This window comes from Colobus angolensis, unplaced genomic scaffold (assembly GCF_000951035.1).
Source record: "Colobus angolensis palliatus isolate OR3802 unplaced genomic scaffold, Cang.pa_1.0 Scaffold101, whole genome shotgun sequence".
Classification (NCBI taxonomy): domain Eukaryota; kingdom Metazoa; phylum Chordata; class Mammalia; order Primates; family Cercopithecidae; genus Colobus; species Colobus angolensis.
The window spans coordinates 7,004,189-7,030,074 of record NW_012111031.1 but is presented as its reverse complement, the minus strand read 5'-3'; the positions used below and the strand labels follow the sequence as shown (position 1 = coordinate 7,030,074).

The 25,886-nt window shown below is 38.7% G+C and overlaps 1 protein-coding gene across 3 annotated transcripts in view; it reads left to right on the top strand.

The window, feature by feature from the left end:
* The window catches only part of GTF2F2 (general transcription factor IIF, polypeptide 2, 30kDa), a 180,797-nt gene that overhangs the window by 135,340 nt on the left and 19,571 nt on the right, over positions 1-25,886 (top strand). For 2 of the 3 annotated variants that reach the window (XM_011940103.1, XM_011940087.1), the window contains exons 6-7: positions 10,873-10,972; positions 24,954-25,097. In XM_011940103.1, the coding sequence (XP_011795493.1) occupies positions 10,873-10,972; positions 24,954-25,097 (244 nt within the window). Of the gene's footprint in view, positions 1-10,872; positions 10,973-24,953; positions 25,102-25,886 lie in introns of all 3 variants that reach the window. The other variant, XM_011940095.1, reaches the window with a different exon arrangement.

The window sequence follows — 25,886 nt, the reverse complement described above, 5'->3', positions numbered from 1 at the left end:
TAAATAATTAGAAGATCTGATAATAAATACTGTGCCTACATTCCTACAGAGTGATAACCAGCTAGAGCTGAGGACTTGCTACCCACCTGGGGTGGAGCATATTCTCTATTTTCTGGTTTGCTCTAGCCCCAACCTCTCTCTCTTACGTCCTACTGCACTGGACAGGCCCCTGTAGACGTTTGAGTTTGTGATTCTCTTACACCATCCAATAGACTTCCTGCAGTGGTAGAAGTGCATTGTATTTTTGTTGTCCGATATGATAGCCACTAGCTACATGTGACAGTTAAGAACTTGAAAGGTGGCTAGTGTCCTTGAGGAGGTGAATTCTTAATTTTATGTATTTTTGATTAATTTAAATAGACACATACGGCTAGTGGCTACCATATTGGACAGTTCAAGTCAACAATGGAGTATTTTCCTTTACTGGCTATTTCCTACAGAGTGAAAAGCAAGCTTTAATGCATTTTATATCTATTCTCTTAAATGCTGAATCTAAATGTTAACCTATATTACTGTAAGCCTTATGATTTGAAAACAAAATAACCCTCTCTGATGAAATGGAGCCTGAGACTTTTCTTTTTTCCCCCTTATTTGTTTATTCAACACACTGGGTTTTACATGCCTGTTTTGGGCCCTAGGCATATGATCGTGGTCCCTGTTTTCATGAAGCTTACAGATAATTAATCAGTATTTCCAGAGATACTTGCCCAAGTCATTTAATATTTACTATCTGCAATCCCTTCAGTACCCCTGCCAGATAAGGATATAATACATTTACTTGTTAATTCAAAGCCCTAAAATTTCCTCATTGCCGCTTAGATTCACATTCTAATAGATTGATATATACTTACTATTGCAGTCCTCTGAAAAACATCTTACTCCCAAAATACTGAAACTTCCTATAAAGGTGCTGTTTTAAAACTAGGCTTCTTCATAACTTTTTCATATTTGTATATCAGCTCAGCTCTCACTCTATTACTTCACCTGGACTTTCTCCCAGCCTTCTGTCTGCCTTCTTCCAAGCTGCGCCTTCTGCTGGAACTTCTTTTTTTTTCTTTAAACTGACTTTGGGCCAAGTGTGTTTGCTCTCACTCATGGGCAGTCTCAGCACTCTGCTGCTCTTCCTGCTTCTTGCCATGAAAACTTTTTTCCTGCTTTCACCCTGCAAATATCAGCCTCCATCTCCCCCTTTCAAAAATGAAATACATATGTTTAGAAAATACATTTTCTTTTGTAGAACTTATCCTTTAAAAAATAACAAATTGCAATCAGATGCACAAAAGATAGATGAATGCTGAAGTGATTTTTTTTTTTTTTTTTTTTTGAGAAAAAAAAAGCTTTGTCACCCAGGCTGGAGTGCAGTGGCGAGATCTCCGCTCACTGCAAGCTCTGCCTCCCGGGTTCACGCCATTCTCCTGCCTCAGCCTCCCAAGTAGCTGGGACTAGAGGCGCTTGCCACCTCGCCCGGCTAGTTTTTTGTATTTTTTAGTAGAGATGGGGTTTCACCGGGTTAGCCAGGATGGTCTTGATCTCCTGACCTCGTGATCCGCCCGTCTCGGCCTCCCAAAGTGCTGGGATTACAGGCGTGAGCCACCACGCCCAGCCTATTTATGTTTTTAAATGACTTTTACATTGACAGTTGCTGGTGGAAACATTTGTTGTTTAGCGTTTTTGTAGTTGTTTAATTCCGTTGATAATGAAATTAGCAAGGCAGTATTAGGGTTTTACTTAGACATGAAAATAGTCCACATGTATAAAATTAGGTAGAATTATGGTATTTGTGAATATGGGACTCGGCCTTTTTCTTTGTGATCTAATTGTCTAACAAAGGTGTCATTTATCCATTTGCTTAAAGAATATTTATGGAGTTGCTATTATATGAGAAATGCTGTACTTTCAAATGAGATAAATGGAGGATTTATTGGCTAAAACTTACAGATTTCTCTTCCAAATCTGCCAGCAGTTTAGGTTGAGAGTTTTTCATTTTTTCATTTAGTTACGTCTTACCAGTGTTCATTCTATAAAATATTTGGAGGATGTATGTGTTACTATTATTTTTATTACATGGATTTTATGTTTTCAGAATATACAAAGTAATTTGCAAATTAAATTCTTAGTATAGTACATAACTTTTCACAAAATGTAAGAATGAAGTACAGTTATTTCTTGATATCCCCAGGGGATTGATTCCAGGACACCCTCAGATACCAAAATTCTCGGATGCTCAAGTCCCTTATATAAAATCGTGTTGTATTTGCATATAACCTACCTGCATCCTTCTGTGTACTTTAAATCAGGAGTCCCCAACGCCTGGGCTGCATACTGGTCCATGCCTGTTAGGAACCAGGCCACACAGGAGGAGTGAGCAGGGGCAAGCGAGCATTACTGCCTGAGCTCCGCCTCTGTTCTGATCAGCAGTGGCGTTAGATTCTCAAAGGAGCATGAGCCCTTCTGTAAACTGCGCATGCGAGAGATCTAGGTTGCATGCTCCTTATGGGAATCTAACTAATGTCTGATGATCTGAAATGGAACAGTTTCATCCCAAAACCATCTGCCACACCTTCCTTCCACACTGTCGGTGGAAAAATTGTCTTCCACAAAACCAGTCCCTGGTGCCATAGAGGTTGGGGACCGATATGTTATTAAATCTCTTGATTACTTACAATACCTAACAATGTAAATGCTGTGTAAGTAGTGGTTATACTGTTTTGTTTTGTTTTTTTAATTCATTTTGTTTTATTGTTGTTTTTTGGGGTTTTTGTTTGTTTTTTGAGACGGAGTCTTGCTTTGTCACTCAGACTGGAGTGCAGTTGCACAGCCTCCACCTCCTGGGTTCAAACGATTCTCCTGCCTCCTCAGCCTCCTGAGTAGCTGGGATTACAGGCAGCTGCCACCACACCTGGCTAATTTTTGTATTTTTAATAGAGACACAGTTTCACCATGTTGGCCAGGCTGGTCTCAGACTCCTGACCTCAAGTGATCCGCCCGCCTTGGCCTCCCAAAGTGCTGGGATTATAGGCGTGAGCCACGGTGCCCAGCCAGTTTTTTGGGTTTTTTTAACAAATATTTTCTATCCACAGTTTGTTGAATCTGCATGTGCCCAATATGCAGATACAGTGGCCCAACTGTAATTTTGACAAGGGTAATTATAACCATGGTTATGTCCCAATGACTTAGTGACATTGACTTACTAGGAATCTTTTTTTCAGTGTTGTAAAGGAGAATGTGCTCTTTCTGTGTGTGTATAGAATTGTGTTAGTTGTAGGGAGGCTGATAACTGTCAAGGAGAAATTACTTTGAACTAAGTTCCATGAGATTTTTTTTTTTTTTTTTTGAGACGGAGCCTCGCTCTGTTGCCCAGGCTGGAGTGCAGTGGCTGGATCTCAGCTCACTGCAAGCTCCGCCTCCCGGGTTTATGCCATTCTCCTGCCTCAGCCTCCTGAATAACTGGGACTACAGGCGCCTGCCACATCGCCCGGCTAGTTTTTTTGTATTTTTTAAGTAGAGACGGGGTTTCACCTTGTTAGCCAGGACAGTCTCGATCTCCTGACCTCGTGATCCACCCGTCTTGGCCTCCCAAAGTGCTGAGATTACAGGCTTGAGCCACCGCGCCCAGCCCCTCATGAGATTTTAATTAGAGATTTTATTCTGTTACACGGCCTTTTTGGGACCTTATAGAGTTAGGATTAATCGCATGAACCCTAGATTGAAAAGAGAAAAATCCGATTTTGCTTTGTTTTCGCTTACTATGAGGAAAAAATGATATTGAGATGATATAGGGAAAGTTCTTACCACAGTTTCCAGCACACAGTAAGTGTTCCTTAAATGTCTTATTTTTGTTACAGTTGTCATTTTATTCGTATTGTATTTCTATGCTAGGTAGCCCTTGAGCTTTGTTTTTTTGATGGGAAAAAATATGAGCTAAAACTTATTCTTTAGATATTAATAACAGAGAGACTAGTAATTCCAGAAGTTGATCTTGACTATTTCCTTATAGTAGTAACAAACCTATTTAATTTTATATAACCAAGGTTATACAATGATAGTCATTGTTAGTCATTATTTCTGTCTCTTTTTTTGAGATAGAGTCTCACTCTGTTGCCCAGGCTAGAGTGCAGTGGCACAATCTTGTCTCACTGCAACCTCTGCCTCCTGGGTTCAAGCGATTCTCCTGCCTCAGCCTCCCGAGTAGCTGGGATTACAGATGTGAGCCACCATGCCTGGCTAATTTTTTGTATTTTTAGTAGAGATGGAGTTTCATCATGTTGACTAGGCTGGTCTTGAGCTCCTGACCTCAAGTGATTCGGCCTCCCAAAATGCTGGGATTACAGGCATGAGCCGCTCTGCCCAGCTGGTCCTTATTTCTTGTCCAGAGGAAAGAGTTACTCTTGAAGCTTTCTACATCAGATGTTTGTATCTATTTTAATGTAAGTGTGAGGCGGAAAGAGAAACTGGTATCTTTATGTAAAACATTAAGAATTCAAAATAGAAGGTGGTAATTTTTCTTCTCTTATTTTCAACTGGAATAGTTTTTCTACATCTGAAAATGGAGCACGTAATTTACAAATTTTCTAGTAAAATATGGTGAGTCCCATAGGAAACAGTTTTACAGTGATGTAGTCTGTCTACCCTGCTTAGGTTATAGTTGCTGAAGCCAGAAATCTGAGCCCAGTTATTCTTTTTTTAAAAAAAAAATTTTGTTTTTAATTTTTAGTAGGTTTTTGAGGAACAGGTGGTGTTTGGTTACATGAGTAATTTCCTTAGTGGTGCTTTGTGAGATTCTGATGCACCCATCACCCAAATAGTGTACACTGTACCCAATGTATAAGCTTTTATGCCTCATCCCCCCTTTCCTTCTTGGCTGGGCACGGTGACTCATGCCTGTAGTCCCAGCTCTTTGGGAGGCTAAGGCGGGCAGATCACTTGAGGACAGGAGTTCAAGACCAGCCTGACGAACATGGCGAAACCCTGTCTCTACTAAAAATACAAAACAAACAAACAAAAAAAACAGGTGTGGTGGTGCATGCCTGTAATCCCAAGAATCGCTTTAACCTGGGAGGCAGAGGCTGTGGTGAGCTGGTATCACGCCACTGCACTCCAGCCTGGGCAACAGAGAGAGACCCTATCTCAAATTAAATTAAATTAAGCTTCCTGAGTATAAGCTATTCTGTTAGACAGATACCTGGCTTTTTTGTTGGTTTGTTTTGTTTTTGAGATGGAGTCTCTGTCACCCAGGCTGAAGTGCAGTGGTGTGATCTCAGCTCACTGCAATCTCCGCCTCCTGGCTTCAAGCAATTCTCCTGCCTAAGCCTCCCAAGTAGCTGGGACTACAGGCACCCACCACCACGCTGAGCTAATTTTTTGTATTTTTAGTGGAGATGGGGTTTCACCATGTTAGCCAGGATGGTCTTGATCTCCTGACCTCGTGATCCACCTGCCTTGGCTTCCCAAAGTGCTGGGATTACAGGCATGAGCCACCGCGCCCGGCCACCTGTATCCTGTATTTTATTTTTTCCCAAGTATTTTAGTGTTTTTGATGTTATAACTCAGGCAAATAATTTAGGGACTACTTTCATACTTCACCAACTTGAATTTCCAAGAATACCATTCTAAAGTTCCCTAAAATTAAAATTGCAATTTTTGTTGTTGTTATTTGTCTGTTTTTGAGATGGAGTTTCGCTCCGTTGCTCAGGCATGAGTGCATTGGCGAGATCTCAGCTCCCCACAACCTCCTCCTCCTGGGTTCAAGCGATTCTCCTGCCTCAGGCTCCCGAGTAGCTGTGATTACAGGCACGCACCACCACACCCAGCTAATTTTTGTATTTGTAATGGAGACGGGGTTTCATCATGTTGGCCAGGCTGGTCTCGAACTCCTGACCTCGTGATCCACCCACCTCAGCCTCCCAAAGTACTGGGATTACAGGCGTGAGCTACTGTGCCAGGCCTGATTTTTTTAAATAAATGGAGTTTTATTTCATTAGAATGAATTCTAGTTCAAGCTTGACTAAATTTGTTACTTGATACTTAATAGTCTTGCATTGTGACAAATAGATATGCATGATTTATGACTAGCATAGCAATTATTTTATAAATGTACTGTGTGTTTCCAAGCACTTTCTCTATGTCTGTGGGGAATACCAGAAAACATGGTTAGTCCTGGCGTTTGAAGAATATGTATTTATATTCTGAATTTGCACCAAGTTTTTTTGTTTTTTGTTTTTTGTTTTTGAGACGAAATTTTGCTCTTGTCGCCCAGGCTGGAGTGCAGTGGCACAATAGCTCACTGCAACCTCTGCCTCCTGGATTCAAGTGATTCTCTTGCCTCAGTCTCCTGAGTAGCTGGGATTACAGGCAACTGTCACCACGCCCAGCTCATTTTTTTGTATCTTTGGGAAAGACTGAGTTTCACCATGTTGACCAGGCTGTTCTTGAACTCCTGACCTCAGGCGATCTGCCAATCTCTGCCTCCTAAAGGGCTAGGATTACAGGCGTGAGCCATCACTCACAGCCAGCACCAAGTATTTTTTTTATGGTTTACAAAATAAAGCAAAACGTAGCCTGGCTGTATCTAAGTGATCGGCCATTATTTTTCTATTTCTGTTTCTTGAAAACAACACTGTGTTTTTAAATTTTCTGAAAAAGTGGAGACTCATTTTTTAAAATGGTCAGGGTAGCCTTTTAGCTCACTCCCAGGTCAGACTAATACCTCTCTATGTAGTTTGTTGTTCTGCTTTACAAACCACGTATTTCCAAATTATATTATTTTGTACAAACCTAGATAAACCTTACCTTGACTTTGAAAGCATATTGAGGTCGGTAATGTTTAATTTAGTACACTGTTCAGTGATGAAATGGAGTTGCCAATTGTTCTTGACACTTCATGAGATAGTGTTAAATGAATTATTTTAAATAATTCAAAGTGAGTTAAAGTACTTTAAGATTTAGTTCTTTATTATATTTTCAGTTCATGCATTAACCTTTTTAGTTTTGAATCATAAGATGTCCTCTTTTAATTAAAACCCTTGTGGTTTCCTTTTAAATGTATAATAGAACAGTTAAATTTTTTAAATGAGTTTTTTTTTTTTTTTAAATCGGTGTTTTCCTTTATGTAAAAGGTTAAATGCTTTGAGGATAAAAACTACATGACACTGTATGAGTGATGAAATTGGCTTTTAGAATTGTTGAATTAAAATTGAAAGTATGCTACATAAACCTGAGTCTGGATGCAGTGGCTACAAATAAATTCAAGTGTGAGAGTGTGACCAGAATAAGCTACCGTTTATAAAGAAGCACTTCACTAAACAAACTGAAACCCTGAGGAAATTTCAAATTGTGAAGTAATGGGAACAATCATTTAATATGGAAGGAAGGAGCTAGTGCATGCCTCCTTCCTTGAATGTCTCATAAGATCAAATCGTGGAGATGACTGAAACAGGGAAGATAATTTAGTGGCAACATAACAGATTACCATTTAGAGAGGCCAGACCCCTGAGAGCTGATTGCATTAGAGGGAGATGGGACTAAGATTAGGACACAGGTATGTTCAGAAACAGACTGACACTTAGCTGTGTTTCCCACCACTTCCACCCCCCACCAAGTTAACACATTTAGCTGTCCTGACACTTTGTAAACATTCCTGTATCTGTCTTCAATCATTTTTCTCTCTCTAAAGGGTTATCTCTTAGAAGCTTTGACATAACTTTCCTCGGAGGAATCATTTCCACCTAATCTTTTTGTCTTATCTCTTCTTTTTTGTTTTTCTTTTTTTGAGACAGGGTCTCACTCTGTCGCCCAGGCTGGAGTGCAGTGGCACGATGTTGGCTCACTGCCACCTCCGCCTTCTGGGTTCAAGCGATTCTAATGCCTCAGCCTCCTGACTAGCTGAGATTACCGGCATGCACCACCATGTCCAGCTCATTTTTGTATTGTTAATAGAGACAGGGTTTCACCGTGTTGCCCAGTCTGGTCTTGAACTCCTGACCTCAAGTAATCTGCCTGCCTCCACCTTCCAAATTACAGGTGTGAGCCACCACGCCCAGCCCGCCTTATCTCTTATAAGCATGAGCAGCTCTGCTCCACTTTACCCTCAAAATGCACACGTTGGAATTAGTATTTTCTTTTTATCAGTATGCAGTCAGTTGTCCTGCCATCCCTCCATCACCCTTGGTCATCTTCAGTACTGCAGTTAATTATAGTATTATATGCTTGTCTTCCACTAGAGCAAGTCTTTACTGCTGTGTCTCCAACCTCTAACCCAGTGCCTGGCAGAAGTGGGTACCCAGTAAACACTTGCTGGATGATTGACAGCAAGAGGCTCCTTCCAGAGTCTGGAGCCAGAGGCAGATACAGGATAATGGTAGGGAGAACCGGAGAGATACGCAGGGACTAGATCCCAGAGAGTCTTAAAGTCCTATGAAGGAACTTGTGCTGCACCCTGAGAATAGTAAGAGGCCATGGAAGAATCATAAATCTAAATCCATCCTTGGGTCGCACATCTCCCTTCTAGACTCTAGCTAATTGATTTCTCAGTCTTAGCAAGAAAATTTAATCCATGTTCATAGAAACTCGATGTGGCACATGAAAAGCAAAGTATAATTGTAAGTATTATTTATGGTTACATATCCAGTAAGTTTCTAAAGACACTTCCAGAGAATTTTTTGTACTTTATAAAGTAAGTCATCTTATGTATTTAAAGGATAAGTACGGATTTATAAATAACTGGAATAATTTAAATATTTACATTTCCATACAGAAGTGAGTACACTGAATTTGGGGATCATGGTAAAAACAAAACCTATGACATTTTTAGATTTCAAATTGAAAAGGCAGTTGGTAGATACCTTGTATCTTCTCAGCAGTTTGATAGTATATACCTGAAAATAAACAGAAGTAAATACAGAATTATCTTCATCCAAGGAATTAAATAATAGGAACATTATACAAGCAAGCACCTTTTATACTTAATTCTGCTTTTGAAGGAATTTAAAATGGAAATTGTTTTTAGTTTCTGTTTTATTGATCCAAAGAATTTAAAGTCCCATTCAAATAAAATAATACATAGTGTTAAACTCGTATTATTTTTTAATAGCCAGCATTTTTGTGGTTTTCAAATGAACCATCCAAGAAATTATAATATTTCTTCTCTTTTTAAGAAAGTGTACTTCTGGCCGGGCGCGGTGGCTCAAGCCTGTAATCCCAGCACTTTGGGAGGCCGAGACGGGCGGATCACGAGGTCAGGAGATCGAGACCATCCTGGCTAACACGGTGAAACCCTGTCTCTACTAAAAATACAAAAAAAACTAGCCGGGCGAGGTGGCGGGCGCCTGTAGTCCCAGCTACTCCGGAGGCTGAGGCAGGAGAATGGTGTGAACCCGGGAGGTGGAGCTTGCAGTGAGCTGAGATCCGGCCACCGCACTCCAGCCCGGGTGACAGAGCAAGACTCCGCCTCAAAAAAAAAAAAAAAAAAAGTGTACTTCTTTGGGTTATAAAAGTAATAGATGCTTATTGCAGAACATTTAGAAAACAAACAGACTTAAAATGCATCCAGTCTGATCTCTTCCTTCTCATCTTTCATGTTAGTTTCACCGTTAAAAAAAAAAAAACTGCCTTTTTTTTTTAATTAAAGCCAGTTTTCTAACATGGTTTCCAATCTTTTTGCTGTAACCATTGCATCTCACTGGTTCCTGTTGGATTCATTTTCCTTCTTACTGAAATAAATTCTTGAGTAGTTTCTCAATGAGGATCTATAAATAATAAACATAAGCTTTTGTCCAAAAATGCTTGTTTTACACTTACTCTTCAATTATAATTTAACTAGATATATTATGCAGTTTTCTTAAATATATTACAATCTTGTATTTTGATATCTTGCTGATGAGTTTAAAAGGTACAGTGATAACTTTTGCATCATTAAAAATAGTTGGCTTAGAAAGCTGTACTTTTCCTTCCTTAAAACAGTTTTTTAAATTTACTGTGCTGATATACGAAGTGAATTAATTTTCTAAATAAGTAAATGATTATGAGTCTTTCTATACTTAATATAAAACAAAATATCCTAAGATTGCTACTTAAATATACATGTACTAGTCAACTATTATGTTTTATAATATACTATATATGGTGGCATATATTTTCAAAAGCAGTTTTTTGAGTTATATTTTATTTTCTGAGACATGGTCTCACTCTGTTGCCCAGGCTGGAGTGCAGTGGCACAATCACAGCTCACTGTGGCCTCGACCTCCCAGGCTCAAGTGATCCTACCACCTCAGCCTCCTGAGCAGCTAGGACTACAGGCACTGTGCCTGGCTAATTGTTTTTTCTTAATTTTTTGTAGAGACAGGATCCATTTAGATGGTGTCCTGCAGCAGTTCTAGAGCAGTGCTGTCTAGTAGAGATTTCTGTGATGATAGAAGTGTTCTCTATCTGTGCTGTTCAGTAAACCTTGAGTGTTGATATATTCTCTTTTTATTTGCCTTTATCTTTTATCAGCTGAGTAGACATTTTGAATTAATAACTTGATTGATTTTACACCATGTAATTTAAGATGATTTATTTTTACATGAAGATTTTTTTTTCCCCAGAAATTTAAGGCTGATTAGCTTCTTGGTTTTAGTGGTTAAGATTTGCCTATATAATAAGCGGTTGAAAAGTACATTGTGGCATTGTAATAGTTTGTATGCTTAGCTTAGGTACTGGTTTCTACATTATAGTCACATATATTCAGTGCATTTTAAAAGTATTAATGCTAGTATATCTTCTGAGGTTACCTTTTTATATATTAGTTATTGAATAAGAAGAATTATAGAAATAATAACTCTTCATATTTCACTCTGCTAAACAAGAGTGTTAATAATGCCTTATATTATTTTTCAGATTGCAAATAGAAGAGTCTTCCAAACCTGTGAGGCTATCACAACAGCTGGAAAAAGTTGTAACAACCAATTACAAACCTGTTGCTAATCATCAATACAATGTAAGTCTTCTGCTTGTCTCTTTTCATTCTTTTATATCTTCGTTCTTTTCTGTATCATAGAGTCTTAGGTTTTCAAATAACCTGAGCATTTACGCACCTTGCCATCAGGTGCTCGAAATACAGTATCTGATCTGGACTTAGTAAGGAATGTAACTGCTAAAAGTATAGAAAAGATATTCACTCTACATTGCAAATTATATAATGGCAAAAAGAAGGCAACCACTGTTCAAACTACCCTTGATAAGTTTTTACAAAGAAATAAAACACTTCAATTCTCAATGTTACTAATGTTTTAAATTACAATGTACTAAATAAATATTAGTTTTACTATTTTTAAAAATTATTCTATACCTTTGTGATGAACCATAGGAAAGTTTTTAATGTGTTAACAAAAATTTTTAAAGGTCATGGAACAGTGGTAATTTTTCTCATCGATTATTAAGATCACTTTGCCTAGTTTCAGCTTTCACAGGCATTTTAATGGTCTCATACCACCATGCGAAGTGAGGACTATCTGTACAGTAGTACGCCCTTATCCACAGTTTCACTTAATGCAGATTCAGTGACCCACAGTCAACTATAGTCAAAAATTTTGAATGGAAAATTCCAGATATAAGCAATTCATAAGTTGTAAATTGTGCAACCTTCTGAGTAGTATGATGAAACCTAGCACCATCTTGCTCCATCCCATCCATGATGTGAGTCATTCCTTTGTCCAGTATATCCACATTGTATATGCTACCCACCCATTAGTCACTTAGTAACCCTCTTGGTTAACAGATCGATCGACACATGATAAAAAGAAAGAAGGAGAGTGAGTACAGAACACCAAGATATTTTGAGAGAGTGAGAGAGAGAGACCACATTCACAGACTGTTACTACAGTATATGGTTATTGCTACTCTATTTTATTATGGATTATTTTTGTTAATCTCTTCCTGTGCCTAATTTATAAATTAAACTTTATCATAGATATGTATGTATAGAAAAAAACATAATATATAGAGTTTAGTACTATCTGCAATTTCAGGCATGAAGTGGGGAAGGGAGGTGTCTTGCAACGTATCTCCTGCCAATAAGGGGAAAGTATTGTATATTTATATTTCAAGACATTTTTTATTATTGTGTATCTTATATATACTATATGTATTATACAATATACACATTTATTGCATACATATTATGTATACTTTGTGCCAGGTATTGGTCTGAGTGCTTCATAAGTGATCACATTTAATTTTCATTCCAACCCTATGAAGAAACTACAGCAGATAAGGTAACAGGCAGAGAGATTGATTTACTTGAGGTGGTGCAGCCAGTAATTGATCAGTCCAGGTGTTGAACTCAGGCAGTCTAGCTTAGGAGCCATACTGTTAACCACTGTGTATGTTGCTGCTGGTGATTAGCAGTTGCTAAAAGGGCTAAGGGTTTTGGGTTTTGAAATATCTGTAATGTAGTAAGTGTGATGGTTTCCTGAAAATAAAATACCCAAGTTAAGTCAAATAGCAATTAACAGTTGGAATTTTGTGTCCCACTTTGTTGTTTAAGATTACCTTTGATACTGAGTTTAGGAAGAAAATTTTCTTTAAGACTAGCCTTGGCAGGATATGGTGGCTCACACCTGTAATCCCAGCACTTTGGGAGGCCGAGGCAGGCGAATCACCTGAGGGTCAGGAGTTCAAGACCAGCCTGGCCAACATAGTGAAACCCCGTCTCTACTAAAAAGACAAAAATTAACCGGGAGTGATGGCAAGCACCTGTAATTCCAGCCACTCGGGAGGCTGAGGCAGGAGAATCGCCTGAACCCAGGAGACAGAGGTTGCAGTGAGCCGAGATCATACCACTGTACTGCAGCCTGGGGGACAAGAGTGAGACTTCGTCTCAAAAAAAAAAAAGACTAGCCTTTAGTATCAACATTTATTAAGTGACACAGGATAGTATCTACCAAACTACTACTTTATGAAGTTTGAGTGATTATTTTATATGAAAGTAGCAAATGCAAATGCCACTAGGCCTAAGTAGATATCTTAAATGAGTGGGACAATGACATTTAAGAAAGTGAATAATAGAGACTATGTGAACTGGAGTGCACATGACCTGTATAAATACATTCACATTTTGAAATTGCTACACTATGTGAGTTAAACAAATCAGGTAAAAGTTCAACTGCATCCAGCCAAGCTTCCATTTTACAGCCTCTGGTTATGCTTTAGGAGGAAAGTAAACTAAAGGACAGGTAAGGTATCAGATGATCCAGAAGAGGTATTTTTCTGTTGTTTTCTGACTTAGACAAATAGATAAAAGTCCACATCTTTGTCCTCTTCCATTCTAGTCTTTTCTACTCTTGGATGGGAATACATACAGTTTTCTGGAGCTACGTGTAAATAGAGATTCTGTTCTATTTTGTAAAACAGTATAGATCTTAGTTGTTTCTGCCTTTCTTCCTCATTGGTATGCTGCTTCTGTAGCTCCTGACTCAGCTTTTTTGTCCTTTTATGGGCCAGGCTTCTCTGTGGTTTCTACTCTTGTGTATGTTTTTATTACAGTGAGTATGAGAAAGACCACACTTTCATAGGCTGTAAAGAGTTATTACCTTTCTAGAGGGAAGTTTGGTAGTTTATATCAAATACACTATAAAAGGATATATCCTTTGACCTAGCAGTTTTGTCTAGGAATTTATTATAGTGACACCAGTGCCCAAATATATATGTATACAATAATGTTTCTTTCTATTGTTTAAGATAGGAAAAGATTGGAAACAAATGTCCCAATCTGGGGAATGATTAAATATTTTAAGTCATTATTTTTGGATGGTAGGATCTACAGTGATTTTATCCTAATTTTCTTTTTTATAAAATCTTTTCCAATTGTTGGAATCGTCACAGTGAGCACGTATTGCCTGAATTGTTGGTAAGCAATAACGTTATGTTGGGAGGGGGAAGATTGGAAAGGAAAGAAAGCCAGGGAAGAATAGCTAGCCATGATAGTACCCTACCGATTGTCTAAGACTTACCTTCTTTAAACAACAAGTACTTTTTAAATATCTGCTTCGTGCCTGAGATACATACCCCTGGTGAATAAAGTAAGTAGAAACATGTTACATTGTGAACTCCTTATTATATAAAGCTATAGCACCCTCTATAAAGATAATTAACATTAAGTGACATTTTAGTTCAAGATATCAACCTTTGTTAAGGTTGTCATAGTGAAAACAAGCCATTATAGTAATGAGTCTTTAAGATTTTTACATACAAAGATTGACTATAATCTACCACATTGCATTTGAATGTTTAATCATTATTTTTTTGGGAGTAAACCAGGGTGGGCACCTGCATAGCTTTAAAAAACATATTCAGTATTGTAGTGTAATACCAACTATAGAAAGAATATAACATTTTGGTTATTTATTAGAAGAGGACATTGACTTTTAAAGATTGAGAAACATAAGTAAACACAGCAAGAATGATTTAGAGGAAACATAATAAAGACTTTTAATAAAAAATTTTAACTCAATATAATGTTGAAATGTTTTGAAAGTCTTGCCAGATAAAGCTATATAAACATGAAGCTCACTGTTTCATTTTATTTTATTTTATTTTATTTTTTTATTTTTTTATTTTTGTTTCATTTTAACAGTTGAGCTTCTTTGAATGCAACTTTCAGAATAAAAATATTTTTAAAAATTGTACAAAAAACTGAAAGAGGGACTGGGAAATTGCATATGTATTTGCGAAACTATGTTCCTACGTTTGCTCAGAAAGAAACCTTGCATTTATCCACAGCTTTTCACCCACCTATGGCACATAGGTGAATTTACTTGTATATATGTAGAGAAAATAACCAATTTTGTTCTTGGAGCTACTCTAAGAATTAAATTCAGATTTATCTTTTTAGTTCACAAACTATCTGGGTATAATATCTGTCATACTTGTCATTCAGAAACCATCTACGGAGCCAAAAAGAATTATATGATTATTTTTATCTCTTAGAATACTCCATTGAAATCGCACCCCTGAAAACCATCTTCTTACTAGGATATGACATGTCAGTTTTTTTCCCTAAGTGGCATTTCCTGTACCTTTAAATCTTCATTAAGTGTCTGAAATTTGAATCAGTTCATGTAGGTCAGCATTTTCCACAGTAAATTTTTTGTAACATTAACTAGATGATAAGGTCATGTAAAAAGGATTCTGTGTTTAAAGAACTTGTAGTTTCTGATTATATCCTCCTCTTAAATTGAAACTTCACTTTAATATACTCAAGATTGGGAGGCTTTAGGAATTTGTTTAATCCTGCATTTATAAACATTTGAACATCAAATTTCCCCCATTCTTTGAAGTAGTGAAAACAGACAGTGGGAAAAAATGGAGATGTCAAAGAATGGTTTACTAGAGGGTCCACTGGGTGAGGGGGGAAATTATTTATATTATTATAAAACATATTTATTATATTATAACTTATATTTATCTTGTTTAGCACCTTATAAAATAAAGAAATTGAGCTTTAGAAATACTATGTAGATTGACCCTGGCATCTTTTTGCAGTCCATGTGCTAATCGGTCATTTTTCAGCAGAAGAGTGGAAATGGGACAGGACAGAGGGGTTGAGCTTTGTGCCTTCAGAAGGTTTTCATTTGCTTTTAGCTTTTTAGTATTGGTGCTCAATTCAGAGATTTACAGATTATAGTATCTATTATTAACTAAACTCAGTCTCAATAAATGAACAAATGGCTTTAAAAGATTTCTGCAGAGAAACTGTCAATTAGAGATAATACTAATAAACCAAACATGTGAACAAGAAAGTGAAAAAACTGAACTTCTCTTGCTTCTAAAAATGGTTTATCAGCCAATCTTTGAGGTGACAAACAGTGATGACGTAATCAGATCTGAAAAGAACTTGGCCCTTCCAAAAAGGAAATTATCAGTATAATTTTAAATATGGCTTGTCATGCCCTGTCTTTAATGATGACTCAGTTAGTGTCTATGGTGGAATCAAAAAGAACTCTAGATATTCCAAGCAGAAAAGAATGTAATGTAGGGAGCTGGTTACAAATGATTTATGAATACCAAATGGATGGGTTGAAGTTGCAAAAGGGAGAAGAGATCAGGAAGCTGCTGCGGAGGTGCTCCTGCAATACAAAAAAAAAAGAAGAAAAATCTCCCTCCCTCCCAATTTTATTCTCCTATTGGCAGAACCCCAGCTGGAAACCCTCTAGCAAGGGAATCTTGGAAATGTAGCCTGCAGATCTCCTGCCGCCCTGCCCTTAACACCAAGGCTAGAGCTGAAGACTTGTTGCAAAATAACTGGCAAAGTGACCCTTGACCTTTGTGGGTGTTGTACCTTGTTATATTAGCTACTGCTGATACAAAGCTATCACAGTGTGCAATGCATTTAAAAACTAAGCACACAGAACATGAAGACAAATCATGGTATTTTGAGAGCAAAACGTAAAGGTATTTTGTAGTTTTGACAAAACTTACTCTTAAAATTATGTACATTCTTTCATCCCCTTAAAATATTTTATCTTGTGTATGCTTATAGTATCCATCTATAAATACAGTAGGTACATTTGTCCAGTTTATAAAGAGATATATGCATAGTTCATGCTTTTAAGTTATTTGCTCACAGAGGAAGTCTAGAGTCAGCTGATACGTAAGGTTCTTTGCAACTCCCTCCAACTTTGAATCCAAGTAAGGGTGGCTCTGTATGTGTGTTCTGGTTGGCTTTGTGAACATCGTATATAGCCTGTGTAAATTTCATAGCATTCTTTTGTGTATTCCATGGCCTCTTATAACCTTTCTCATAAGGAATTGCTTTTCTTCTCATAAGGAATCATGTCCTCTGTTGTCTAGACATTTATTTTCATTGTTGCTGTATACTAGAATCACCTGGGAAGCTTTTAAAGCAGAAAAATAGGCCAGGTGCAGTGGCTCATGCCTGTAATCCCAGCACTTTGGGGGGCCGAGGCAGGTGGATTACCTGAGGGCATAAGTTTGAGACCAGCCTGACCAACCTGCTGAAACCCCATCTCTACTAAAACTACAAAATTAGCCGGGTATGGTGGCACATGCCTGTAATCCCAGCTACTTGGGAGGCTGAGGCAGGAGAATTGCTTGAACCCAGGAGGCGGAGGTTGCAGTGAGCCAAGGTCACGCCTCTGCACTCCAGCCTGGACAAGAGCGAAACTCCATCTCAAAAAAAAGAAAAAAAAAAAATACCCTCAGAAATTGATTTGGTTAATCTAATGGGGAGGCCAGCCATCTTAAGTTTTTAAACTTCTTGGGTAATTCTAATATATAGCCACTGATCCAAAGAGATGAGAACTTTTTATAGTTCTGCCGTCTCCTGTTTAGGGTGGGGTGTTTAATAATGGTACTTGGGAGGAGACCTCTTTCTAGCAAACCTAGAACTTTTAAAAGGAATTAATATTTTCTTATTTTTGTTAGAATTTCTGCCCCACAGTTTGAAAAAATAAGTTTTCTCTCTCTCTCTTCTTTTTTTTTTTTAAATTTCTGGTAAAAGCTCTTGGCCAGAAAGAACTTGAAAACCTTAACTATGCTCAGATGGGTAAGAGACAAAAAAGAAAAGCTTACCTAGTAAACTGGTAAGTTGAGGTAAATCCCCAGGAACGAGAAAGGAAATTCATTTGTATGCATATATACTCTATTTCCTTCAGTGGTTAGTCTGCAGAACTAAGATTTGGGGTTTGAGTGGTTAATCTTTCAAAGTTCTATGCATAAATTTGAATTTTCCTGAATAAAAAGGATGTTTGTAGGACTGTATCATTAGGGCTTTTCAGTAATATTTGCCTGTTATAATATATAGTATAAGTATACTACATGCTTTGTCCATTTGAATTTGCACACAAAGGACTGACCAATTCTAAAGAAATAATTTCCTCCCAAGAGATAATGACACACTAGGCAGAAATAGAAGCATTAGTTGAGGGGAGGGGGAATAATCTCTCATAGGGATTTAACATGCAGAATCATGATATTCAAAGCTGTCATGCTCACTTCAAAAGTTAAAAGCCTTTACAAAGACTGCCTTGACAAAACAAAGTATTTCTGCAAACAATAATCTAGAAATTTAGGCCGGGCGCGGTGGCTCAAGCCTGTAATCCCAGCACTTTCGGAGGCCGAGACGGGCGGATCACGAGGTCAGGAGATCGAGACCATCCTGGCTAACACGGTGAAACCCCGTCTCTACTAAAAAATACAAAAAATTAGCCGGGCAAGGTGGCAGTCGCATGTAGTCCCAGCTACTTGGGAGGCTGAGGCAGGAGAATGGCGTGAACCCGGGAGGCGGAGTTTGCAGTGAGCTGAGATCCGGCCACAGCACTCCAGCCTGGGCGGCAGAGCGAGACTCCGTCTCAAAAAAAAAAAAAAAAGAAATTTATAGATGTCTGTATTATAAATTTTAATTGGTAGTGGGTGGCATTTATAATTTTAGTCAGTGATTACAGTTTCAGTAATGATGATTGAACATCTATATACCACATCCACAAAGGATTTTCAACATTTGGTTACATTTTAGTCAAGAATAGACTGGGTGTGGTGGCTCACGCCTGTAATCCCAGCGCTTTCTGAGGCTGAGGCGGGTGGATCACTTGAGTTTGAGACCAGCCTTGAGTTTGAAACCAGCCTGGGCAGCATAGCCGGACCTATCTCTTCAAAAAAAATTTTTTAATTGGCTGGGTATGGTGGCATGTCCCTGTTGAAACCAACCTGGCCAACATGGTGAAACCCTGTCTCAAATAAAAATACAAAAATTAGCTAGATATGGTTGCACACACCTGTAATCTCAGCTGTTCAAGAGGCTGAGGTAGGAGGATCACTTGAACATGGGAAGCCGAGGCTGCGGTGAGGTTAGATTGCACCACTGCACTCCAGCCTGGGCAGCAGAGTGAGACCCCATCTCAAAAAAAAAAAGATTGCGGGGCCAGGCGCGGTGGCTCAAGCCAGTAATCCCAGCACTTTGGGAAGCCGTGGTGGGCAGATCATGAGGTCAGGAGATCAAGACCATCCTGGCTAACATGGTGAAACCCTTTCTCTACTAAAAATACAAAAAATTAGCCAAGTGTGGTGGCGTGCATCTGTAGTCCCAGCTACTTGGGAGGCTGAGACAGGAGAATCACTTGAATGCAGGAGGCTGAGGTTGCAGAGAGCCAAGTTTGCACCACTGCACTCCAGCCTAGGCGACAGAGCAAGACTCCATCTCAAAAAATAATAATAATTTGTGTTCTGTTGTGAAAATTAATTGTATATGATGGATTTTTTGGTAAAAATTTGTAACTGAAGACTAAAGTGCTTTCTGAATTGACATTTATTTCTGTACAGTCAGTTGCACAGTGGTCTGTGATCATTGGATAGAAGATTGGTAATTAAAATTCACACAATATAAAAGCTGTTTCTACTCCAGTCTGAATAAGATTTTTAGTGGCTGCCAACAAGTTAGATATCTGACTGCTTTAGTATCATTTCCTGACAGTGCCTGAGCTCCGCTGAGAAACAAAATGCCCAAAAGCCAAAGAGCTAAAAAGAGAAGAAATACCATTATCTCAAAACTGCAGTCTTCTCCTAAGGAGAATAGTTCATATCATTGACCATTATCTCAAAACTGCAGTCTTCTCCTAAGGAGAATAGTTCATATCATTGGTAGTTTATTTGTACAGTTAGTTTTATTTGTAGTGTCAAGTTGTGAATGTAGTATTAAGATTATCATTTCTGCACTGTTTAGTTTTAAAAAATTACCTCAGTGACCTTGGTTTTTGTCCTAACTATAAGTTTATTAATAACTTAATGGCCATGGAAATCATTTAAATCCCCTTTGATAATTACACATACACTGAAACTACTTATCTGATACCACAGAGCAGAATTTGGATTATGAGCCTATCTTAGACATTATCAAAAAAAATTTTAACTGGCTGGGTGCAGTGGGTCATGCCTGTAATTCTAGCACTTTAGGATGTCAAGGTTAGAAGATCACTTGAGGCCAGGAGTTTGAGACCAGCCTGGGCAGGATAGCCAGACCCTATCTCTTCAAAAAAAATTTTTAAATTGGCTGGGTTTGGTGTCATGCCCCTGTAGTTCCAGCTACTTGGGAGGCTGAGGCAGGAGAATAATTTGATCCCAGGAGGTTGAGGCTGCAATGAGCTATGGTCACACCACTGCACTCTAGCCTGGGCGACAGAGTGAGATCCTATCTCTAAAATTAATTAGTTAACTAATTAAATTAAAACAATAATGTTTTTGTAGTACAGTATTAATTAAATCTTTATTTTATTTTTGAGACGGGGTCTCACTCCATTGCCCAGACCGGAGTGCATTAGTGCATTCTGAGCTCACTGCAGCTCCTGTCTCCTGGGCTTAAGTGATCCTCCCACCTCAGCCTCCCAAAGAGCTGGGACTACAGGTGAGTGCCACCACACCTGGCTAATTTTTGTAATTTTTGTAGAGGGTGGGTTTTGTCATGTTGCCCAGGCTGGTCTTGAACTCCTGAGCTCAAGCGATCCACCCACCCTGGCCTCCCAAAGTGCTGGGATTACAGGTGTGAGCCACTGCGCCTGGCCTTATCTTTATTTTGTTATTTATTTATTTTCTTAGAGACAGAATCTTACTCTGTCGCCTAGACTGGAGTGCATGAGTGGCATGATCATAGCTCACTGCAACCTCAACTTCGTGGGCTCAAGTAATCCTCCTGCCTTAGCCTCCTGAGTAGCTGGAACTACAGGCTTGTTCATGGCTAATTTTGTAGAGATGGGTCTCACTTTATTGCCCAGGCTAGTCTCAAACTCTTGGTCTCAAGTGATCCTCCCATCTTGGCCTGGCAGAGCACTGGGATTACATAGGTGTGAGCCACCATGTGTGGCCATAAATTTTGTTTTAAAACAATCTTCTATAAATTATCCCATAGTTAAACAGGCCCTGAGGACATTAAAGAGATGTTCCATTTTTATTTATTAATTTTTTTTATTTATTTATTTTTGAGACGGAGTCTTGCTCTGTTGCCCAGGTTGGAGTGCAGTGGAGCGATCTCAGCTCACTGCAAGCCCCGCCTCCCGGGTTCACGCCATTCTCCTGCCTCAGCCTCCCGAGTAGCTGGGAGTACAGGCACCTGCCACCACTCCCAGCCTAATTTTTTGTATTTTTAGTAGAGACGGGATTTTACTGTGTTAGCCAGGATGGTCTCGATCTCCTGACCTCGTGATCCACCCACCTCGGCCTCCCCAAGTGCTGGGATTACAGGCCTGAGCCACCGCACCCAGCCTTCAGACTACATTTTTAAGAGTTTTTGTTTACTACAGATTGTGTCATCAGGGTACCTTGAAACTGTGTTTCCACGTGGCTGTCCTCAAGCTTTGGGCTCGAATAAACTGTATAGTTATTTTCTGAATCTCATTACTTAATATTGACGTATACCTGTCAAGGACAGTAACTACCCTGGTTTCCAGTGCTTTGCTGACACCAAACACCTTGCATCTGAGGTTTTATGTTGTTGGAGCATTCATTGTATCCCCGGGGATTGCAGCTCTCTCTAAGTTTGCTGTGGTGAACCAAGAAATAAGGCATATGCAGATTTCTGCAGAAATTAGGATTCCGTGAAAGATATTGAGGTGATGAGGAAGGCTGGTATCTTTCAGAGTGCAAAGTGGTTTGGGAATATAAAAAATTTGCTTGGATTGAATCACATGGAAGTTTGTCACTGACTTGTGTTCGGGAACTATGAAACATGAATATGTAGGCTGAGAAAGAGTTTATCTTGATAAGTAAACAATTAAGAAATATTTTGGAGTGCAAAAAAAAAAAAAAGTTTTTGTAATAGGCAAGTGTAGAGGTAGGCTGCAGTACCCCCAGGAATTAAACCAGTGATGTACATGGTTAGCACAGAAAGATAAGCATATATTTTTAGTCTGTTTTTCTAATTTTAATATTAACTTCCATTTGAGATTGAAGCATGTAAACCAGTATTTTTTTTCTTTTTTTTTTTGAGACAGAGTCACTCTGTTGCTGAGACTGGAGTGTAGTGGCACAATCTTGGCTTACTGCAACCTCCATCTCCTGGGTTCAAGCGATTCTGCTGCCTCAGCCTCCCTAGTAGCTGGGAATACAGGCGTGTGCCACCACGCCCAGCTAATTTTTTTGTATTTTTAGCAGAGACTTGGCCATGCTGGTCTTGAACTCTTGACCTCAAACAATCCGCCTGCTTTGTCCTCCCAAAGTGCTGGGATTACAGGAGTGAGCCACCGCGCCTGGCCCCATGATTTTTTGAAAAATCTGGGTAGAATTCAGTAATTTTCTTACTACTCATTAACGTTACTAATTACAACTTAATCTGACCCTTACTCTTACCCCTAGTATTGATTTTAAAGTTCTTTTCTAATTTATTCTTAATTTTTACCTTTGATTCAGGTCCTCTTGCATCTGACACGTGACTCTGGGTTGGGACAATTTGACAACAACACTTAAAAAGTTTTCTCTCCACAGCCAACTAGAATGTGTGTGTAAAGTAGGTCATCTTACTTTACCAGTGGGCTTATTTGAAAATATTTTTCTTGTTAAACTTCCTAGCTTCTCCAGTGATTTTACACAACAGCCTACTGAAGGTAGAAACTGAGCATATCATCACTTCTCTCTGCTATTTCCTGAATTTAACTTGAGACTAAGGCCAGGCATGGTGGGTCGTGCCTGTAATCCCAGCTACTCTGGAGGCTGCGGCAGGAGAATGGCTTGAACTGAGGAGGTGGAGGTTGTGGTGAGCCGAGATTGCACCACTGCACTCCAGTCTGGGCAACAGAGCGAGACTCCATCTCAAAAAAAAAAAAAAAAAAAATTTGAAACTGGCTGGATTTCAGTCGTCCCCAACAATACAATCTATGTCATTCATTTGCATTTTGTTTCAGCATGATGATCTTGTCCTAGGTAGCTCTTTGTCTATTACTGCATTTAAAACGTTCAAGGCCCTCCCCTCTCTAATCATTTTAATCCATTTAAAGCCATTTTAGAAAGAGAAGGCTGTCTTACTGTCTCCATATCTTAGCACACCCATATCTCAGCACAATGCCTAGCATATCGTCATGCTTAGTCTGCTGAAGCTCAGTGGAGTTTGAGTTTTATTCCCAGTTCGTACATGTCAAGAAATGAAGATCGAGTCCTTTCCCTTTGTCTCACTCCTAACTTTATTTAACTAAAAAGTAGATACTCAAGGTTGTCAGAGTTACCTTTTACCACTAATTTGAAAGTCTCTCATAAGATGTATTTTTAGTTTTAATATCAATAAATCAATAAAAACTAAATTTTATCCTTTATAACAAATCCTTATTGTTAAAATAGAGTAAGCCTAACTACCTGAGGCTGAAATTTATGGAATAATTTATTTGTAAGTTTTGAAATGTATTTCATTGTTTTTGAAGCTAGTCCCCAGATTATAATTATTCCAGCTGACACGCAGGACATTATTCTCTGGCAGTTTCCACCCAGCCTATTGATGCTTTCTTCACCAGGTTGCCCCCTTCAACAAGTTTCTGATGGTTTATACAAGTGAAGTGTTCCTAAAAACAAACAAACAAATGTCTCAGTTAACTAAGTAATTGAACAGAACTTGCATATTTTCAGTAAAAAGAGTAATGTTCTACAAATGAACAGTCCCAGAACAGTAGGAGGGAACTTCTTCATTGTGTTAGTGCCGCTGCTTTTTAAGCTGGCATGCATGGAGGTACACAAAACTGCAGGGTAAACATAACACATGGTCCTGACGTGTCATTTTTATTTGGACAGGAGATACTCTGTTTTTTATTTCCATGTTAAAAATAAAGATTTATTATACAGGTGAATTTAGAGGTCACATGAAGTTTTAAATGGGAATTTCAGAAACATGGTTTACTTGTGCCTGAGGTGATAAGTATATACTTACTCCTTTCTCTTGTTAAACTAACTTTATTGTATGGGAAGAGAAACAGGTTCAAGGAGGTTGCACAGGGTCAGGATGAGAAAAAGTCCATGTCCTTTCCTTTTTACCAATGCTTCCCGAACTTTTCACTCCGTAAAGAACCTGTTCTATGATCTGCCTGCCTCCAAGAACCCCACGTTTGAAAGATGTGACCTATGAAACTGCATCTGTTCAATAAACTGTTTAATTGTTAATCAAAAACAAAAGAACTACAAGTTAAGAGTTTTCGATCAACACAAGCTAACCAGTTAACCACACTGAATTGATATAATTTTGGCAAGAGGCCTTTTCGGGGGGAAATGGGCACATTACGCATTACATAAAATTTGAGGGGATAATGAAAGTGACTGGAATTATTACTAATTTAGAGCCTTAAAGATATGGGGACCCCTAGGAGTAACAGGTCCCAGGTTCTGAACTACTGTTCAGAGGCCTGCTGCCTCGAAACTTAAAATCTAGTTGTTAATGAATGACTAAAAAGAGAATGGGCAAGCACGGTGGCTCACGCCTGATATCCCCACACTTTGGGAGGCTGAGGTGGGTGGATCACCTGAGATCAGGAGTTCCAGGCCACTCTGGCCAACATGATGAAACCCCGTGTCTACCAAAAATACAAAAAATTAACCGGGCATGGTGGCGGGTGCCTGTAGTCCCAGCTACTCCGGAGGCTGAGGCAGGAGAATGGCGTGAACCTGGGAGGCGGAGCTTGCAGTGAGCCGAGATCGCGCCACTGCCCTCCAGCCTGGGGGACAGAGTGAGACTCTGTCTCAAAAAAAAAAAAATGCAAAAAATCAGCCAGGCGTGGTGGCAGGCACCTGTAATCCCAGCTACTTGGGAGGCTGAGGCAAGAGAATCGCTTGAACCCAGGAGTTGGAGGTTGCAGTGAGCTGAGATCGTGCCACTGCACTCCAGCCTGGGCAACAAGAGCAAAACTCTGTCTCAAAAAAAAAAAAAAAGAGAGAGAATGCCCTGTGTTTCAGAGTGAGCATGTTGAATTGATGCTTTTATTTCCTTTGCTGTTTGCATATAGATTGAATATGAAAGGAAAAAGAAAGAAGACGGAAAGCGAGCTCGAGCTGATAAACAACATGTTTTAGACATGCTATTTTCAGCCTTTGAGAAACATCAATACTATAATCTTAAGGACTTGGTGGACATCACAAAACAACCTGTGGTATGTATATGTTCATACTAATCCTTTGAATATGCCCTCCTTCGTTAACATGACATTACTGAAAGTGTGTCATACATGGTTTCGTTCATATTTACCTATGCTAATGACAAATTTTATGACAACACTCAGAAAAGATGTCTTAATGCAGCCATTTTTTGGTAATATCAGTTTTTATTTTAGATTTTAGTACACTTAACATCAACAATTCTTTATGAAGAAAAGAAATTGTCCTCGTGTTCATTTATTCTTGACATTAAGCCTGAAATCTGTTGATAGCATTTCTGGTCTTTTTTTTGTTTCCCTATCTTCCTCTGAAAAAGCTTAACTCCTTCCTTTTTTTTTGGAAAACGTGCCTCATAGAAGAATCGCATTCTTGGAAGAATTATACTGTTTTGTCATTGTGGGAGGGTTTCTCCCTGTCTCGTGGATTGTTCTCTGTGGATTTTTTTTTTTTTTTAATTAGAATCTAAGTAGGTCCTTTTAAACCTGAGCTGAACTGCACTTTCAAATTATGCTTGCAGAGATTGCGATTAGGTTGGCCTGTTCCCCATTTTTAAGGACAAATTTAACAAATTGGTATTTTAGAAAGTTTATCTTTGTTTTATAAATAGTCATTTTTATCTCTTCTCTAGGCTTTTGTGCATTTACTAGTAATTTGCATTAATAATCCCTTTAAAATGATAGTAACAATAAGAAATCCAAATTCTTTCTCTAGTGTTTGAGTCACATTGTTTTCCATTTAACTTTCTCCACCGTATGTTACCACAGTATCAGATTGAGTATTTACTT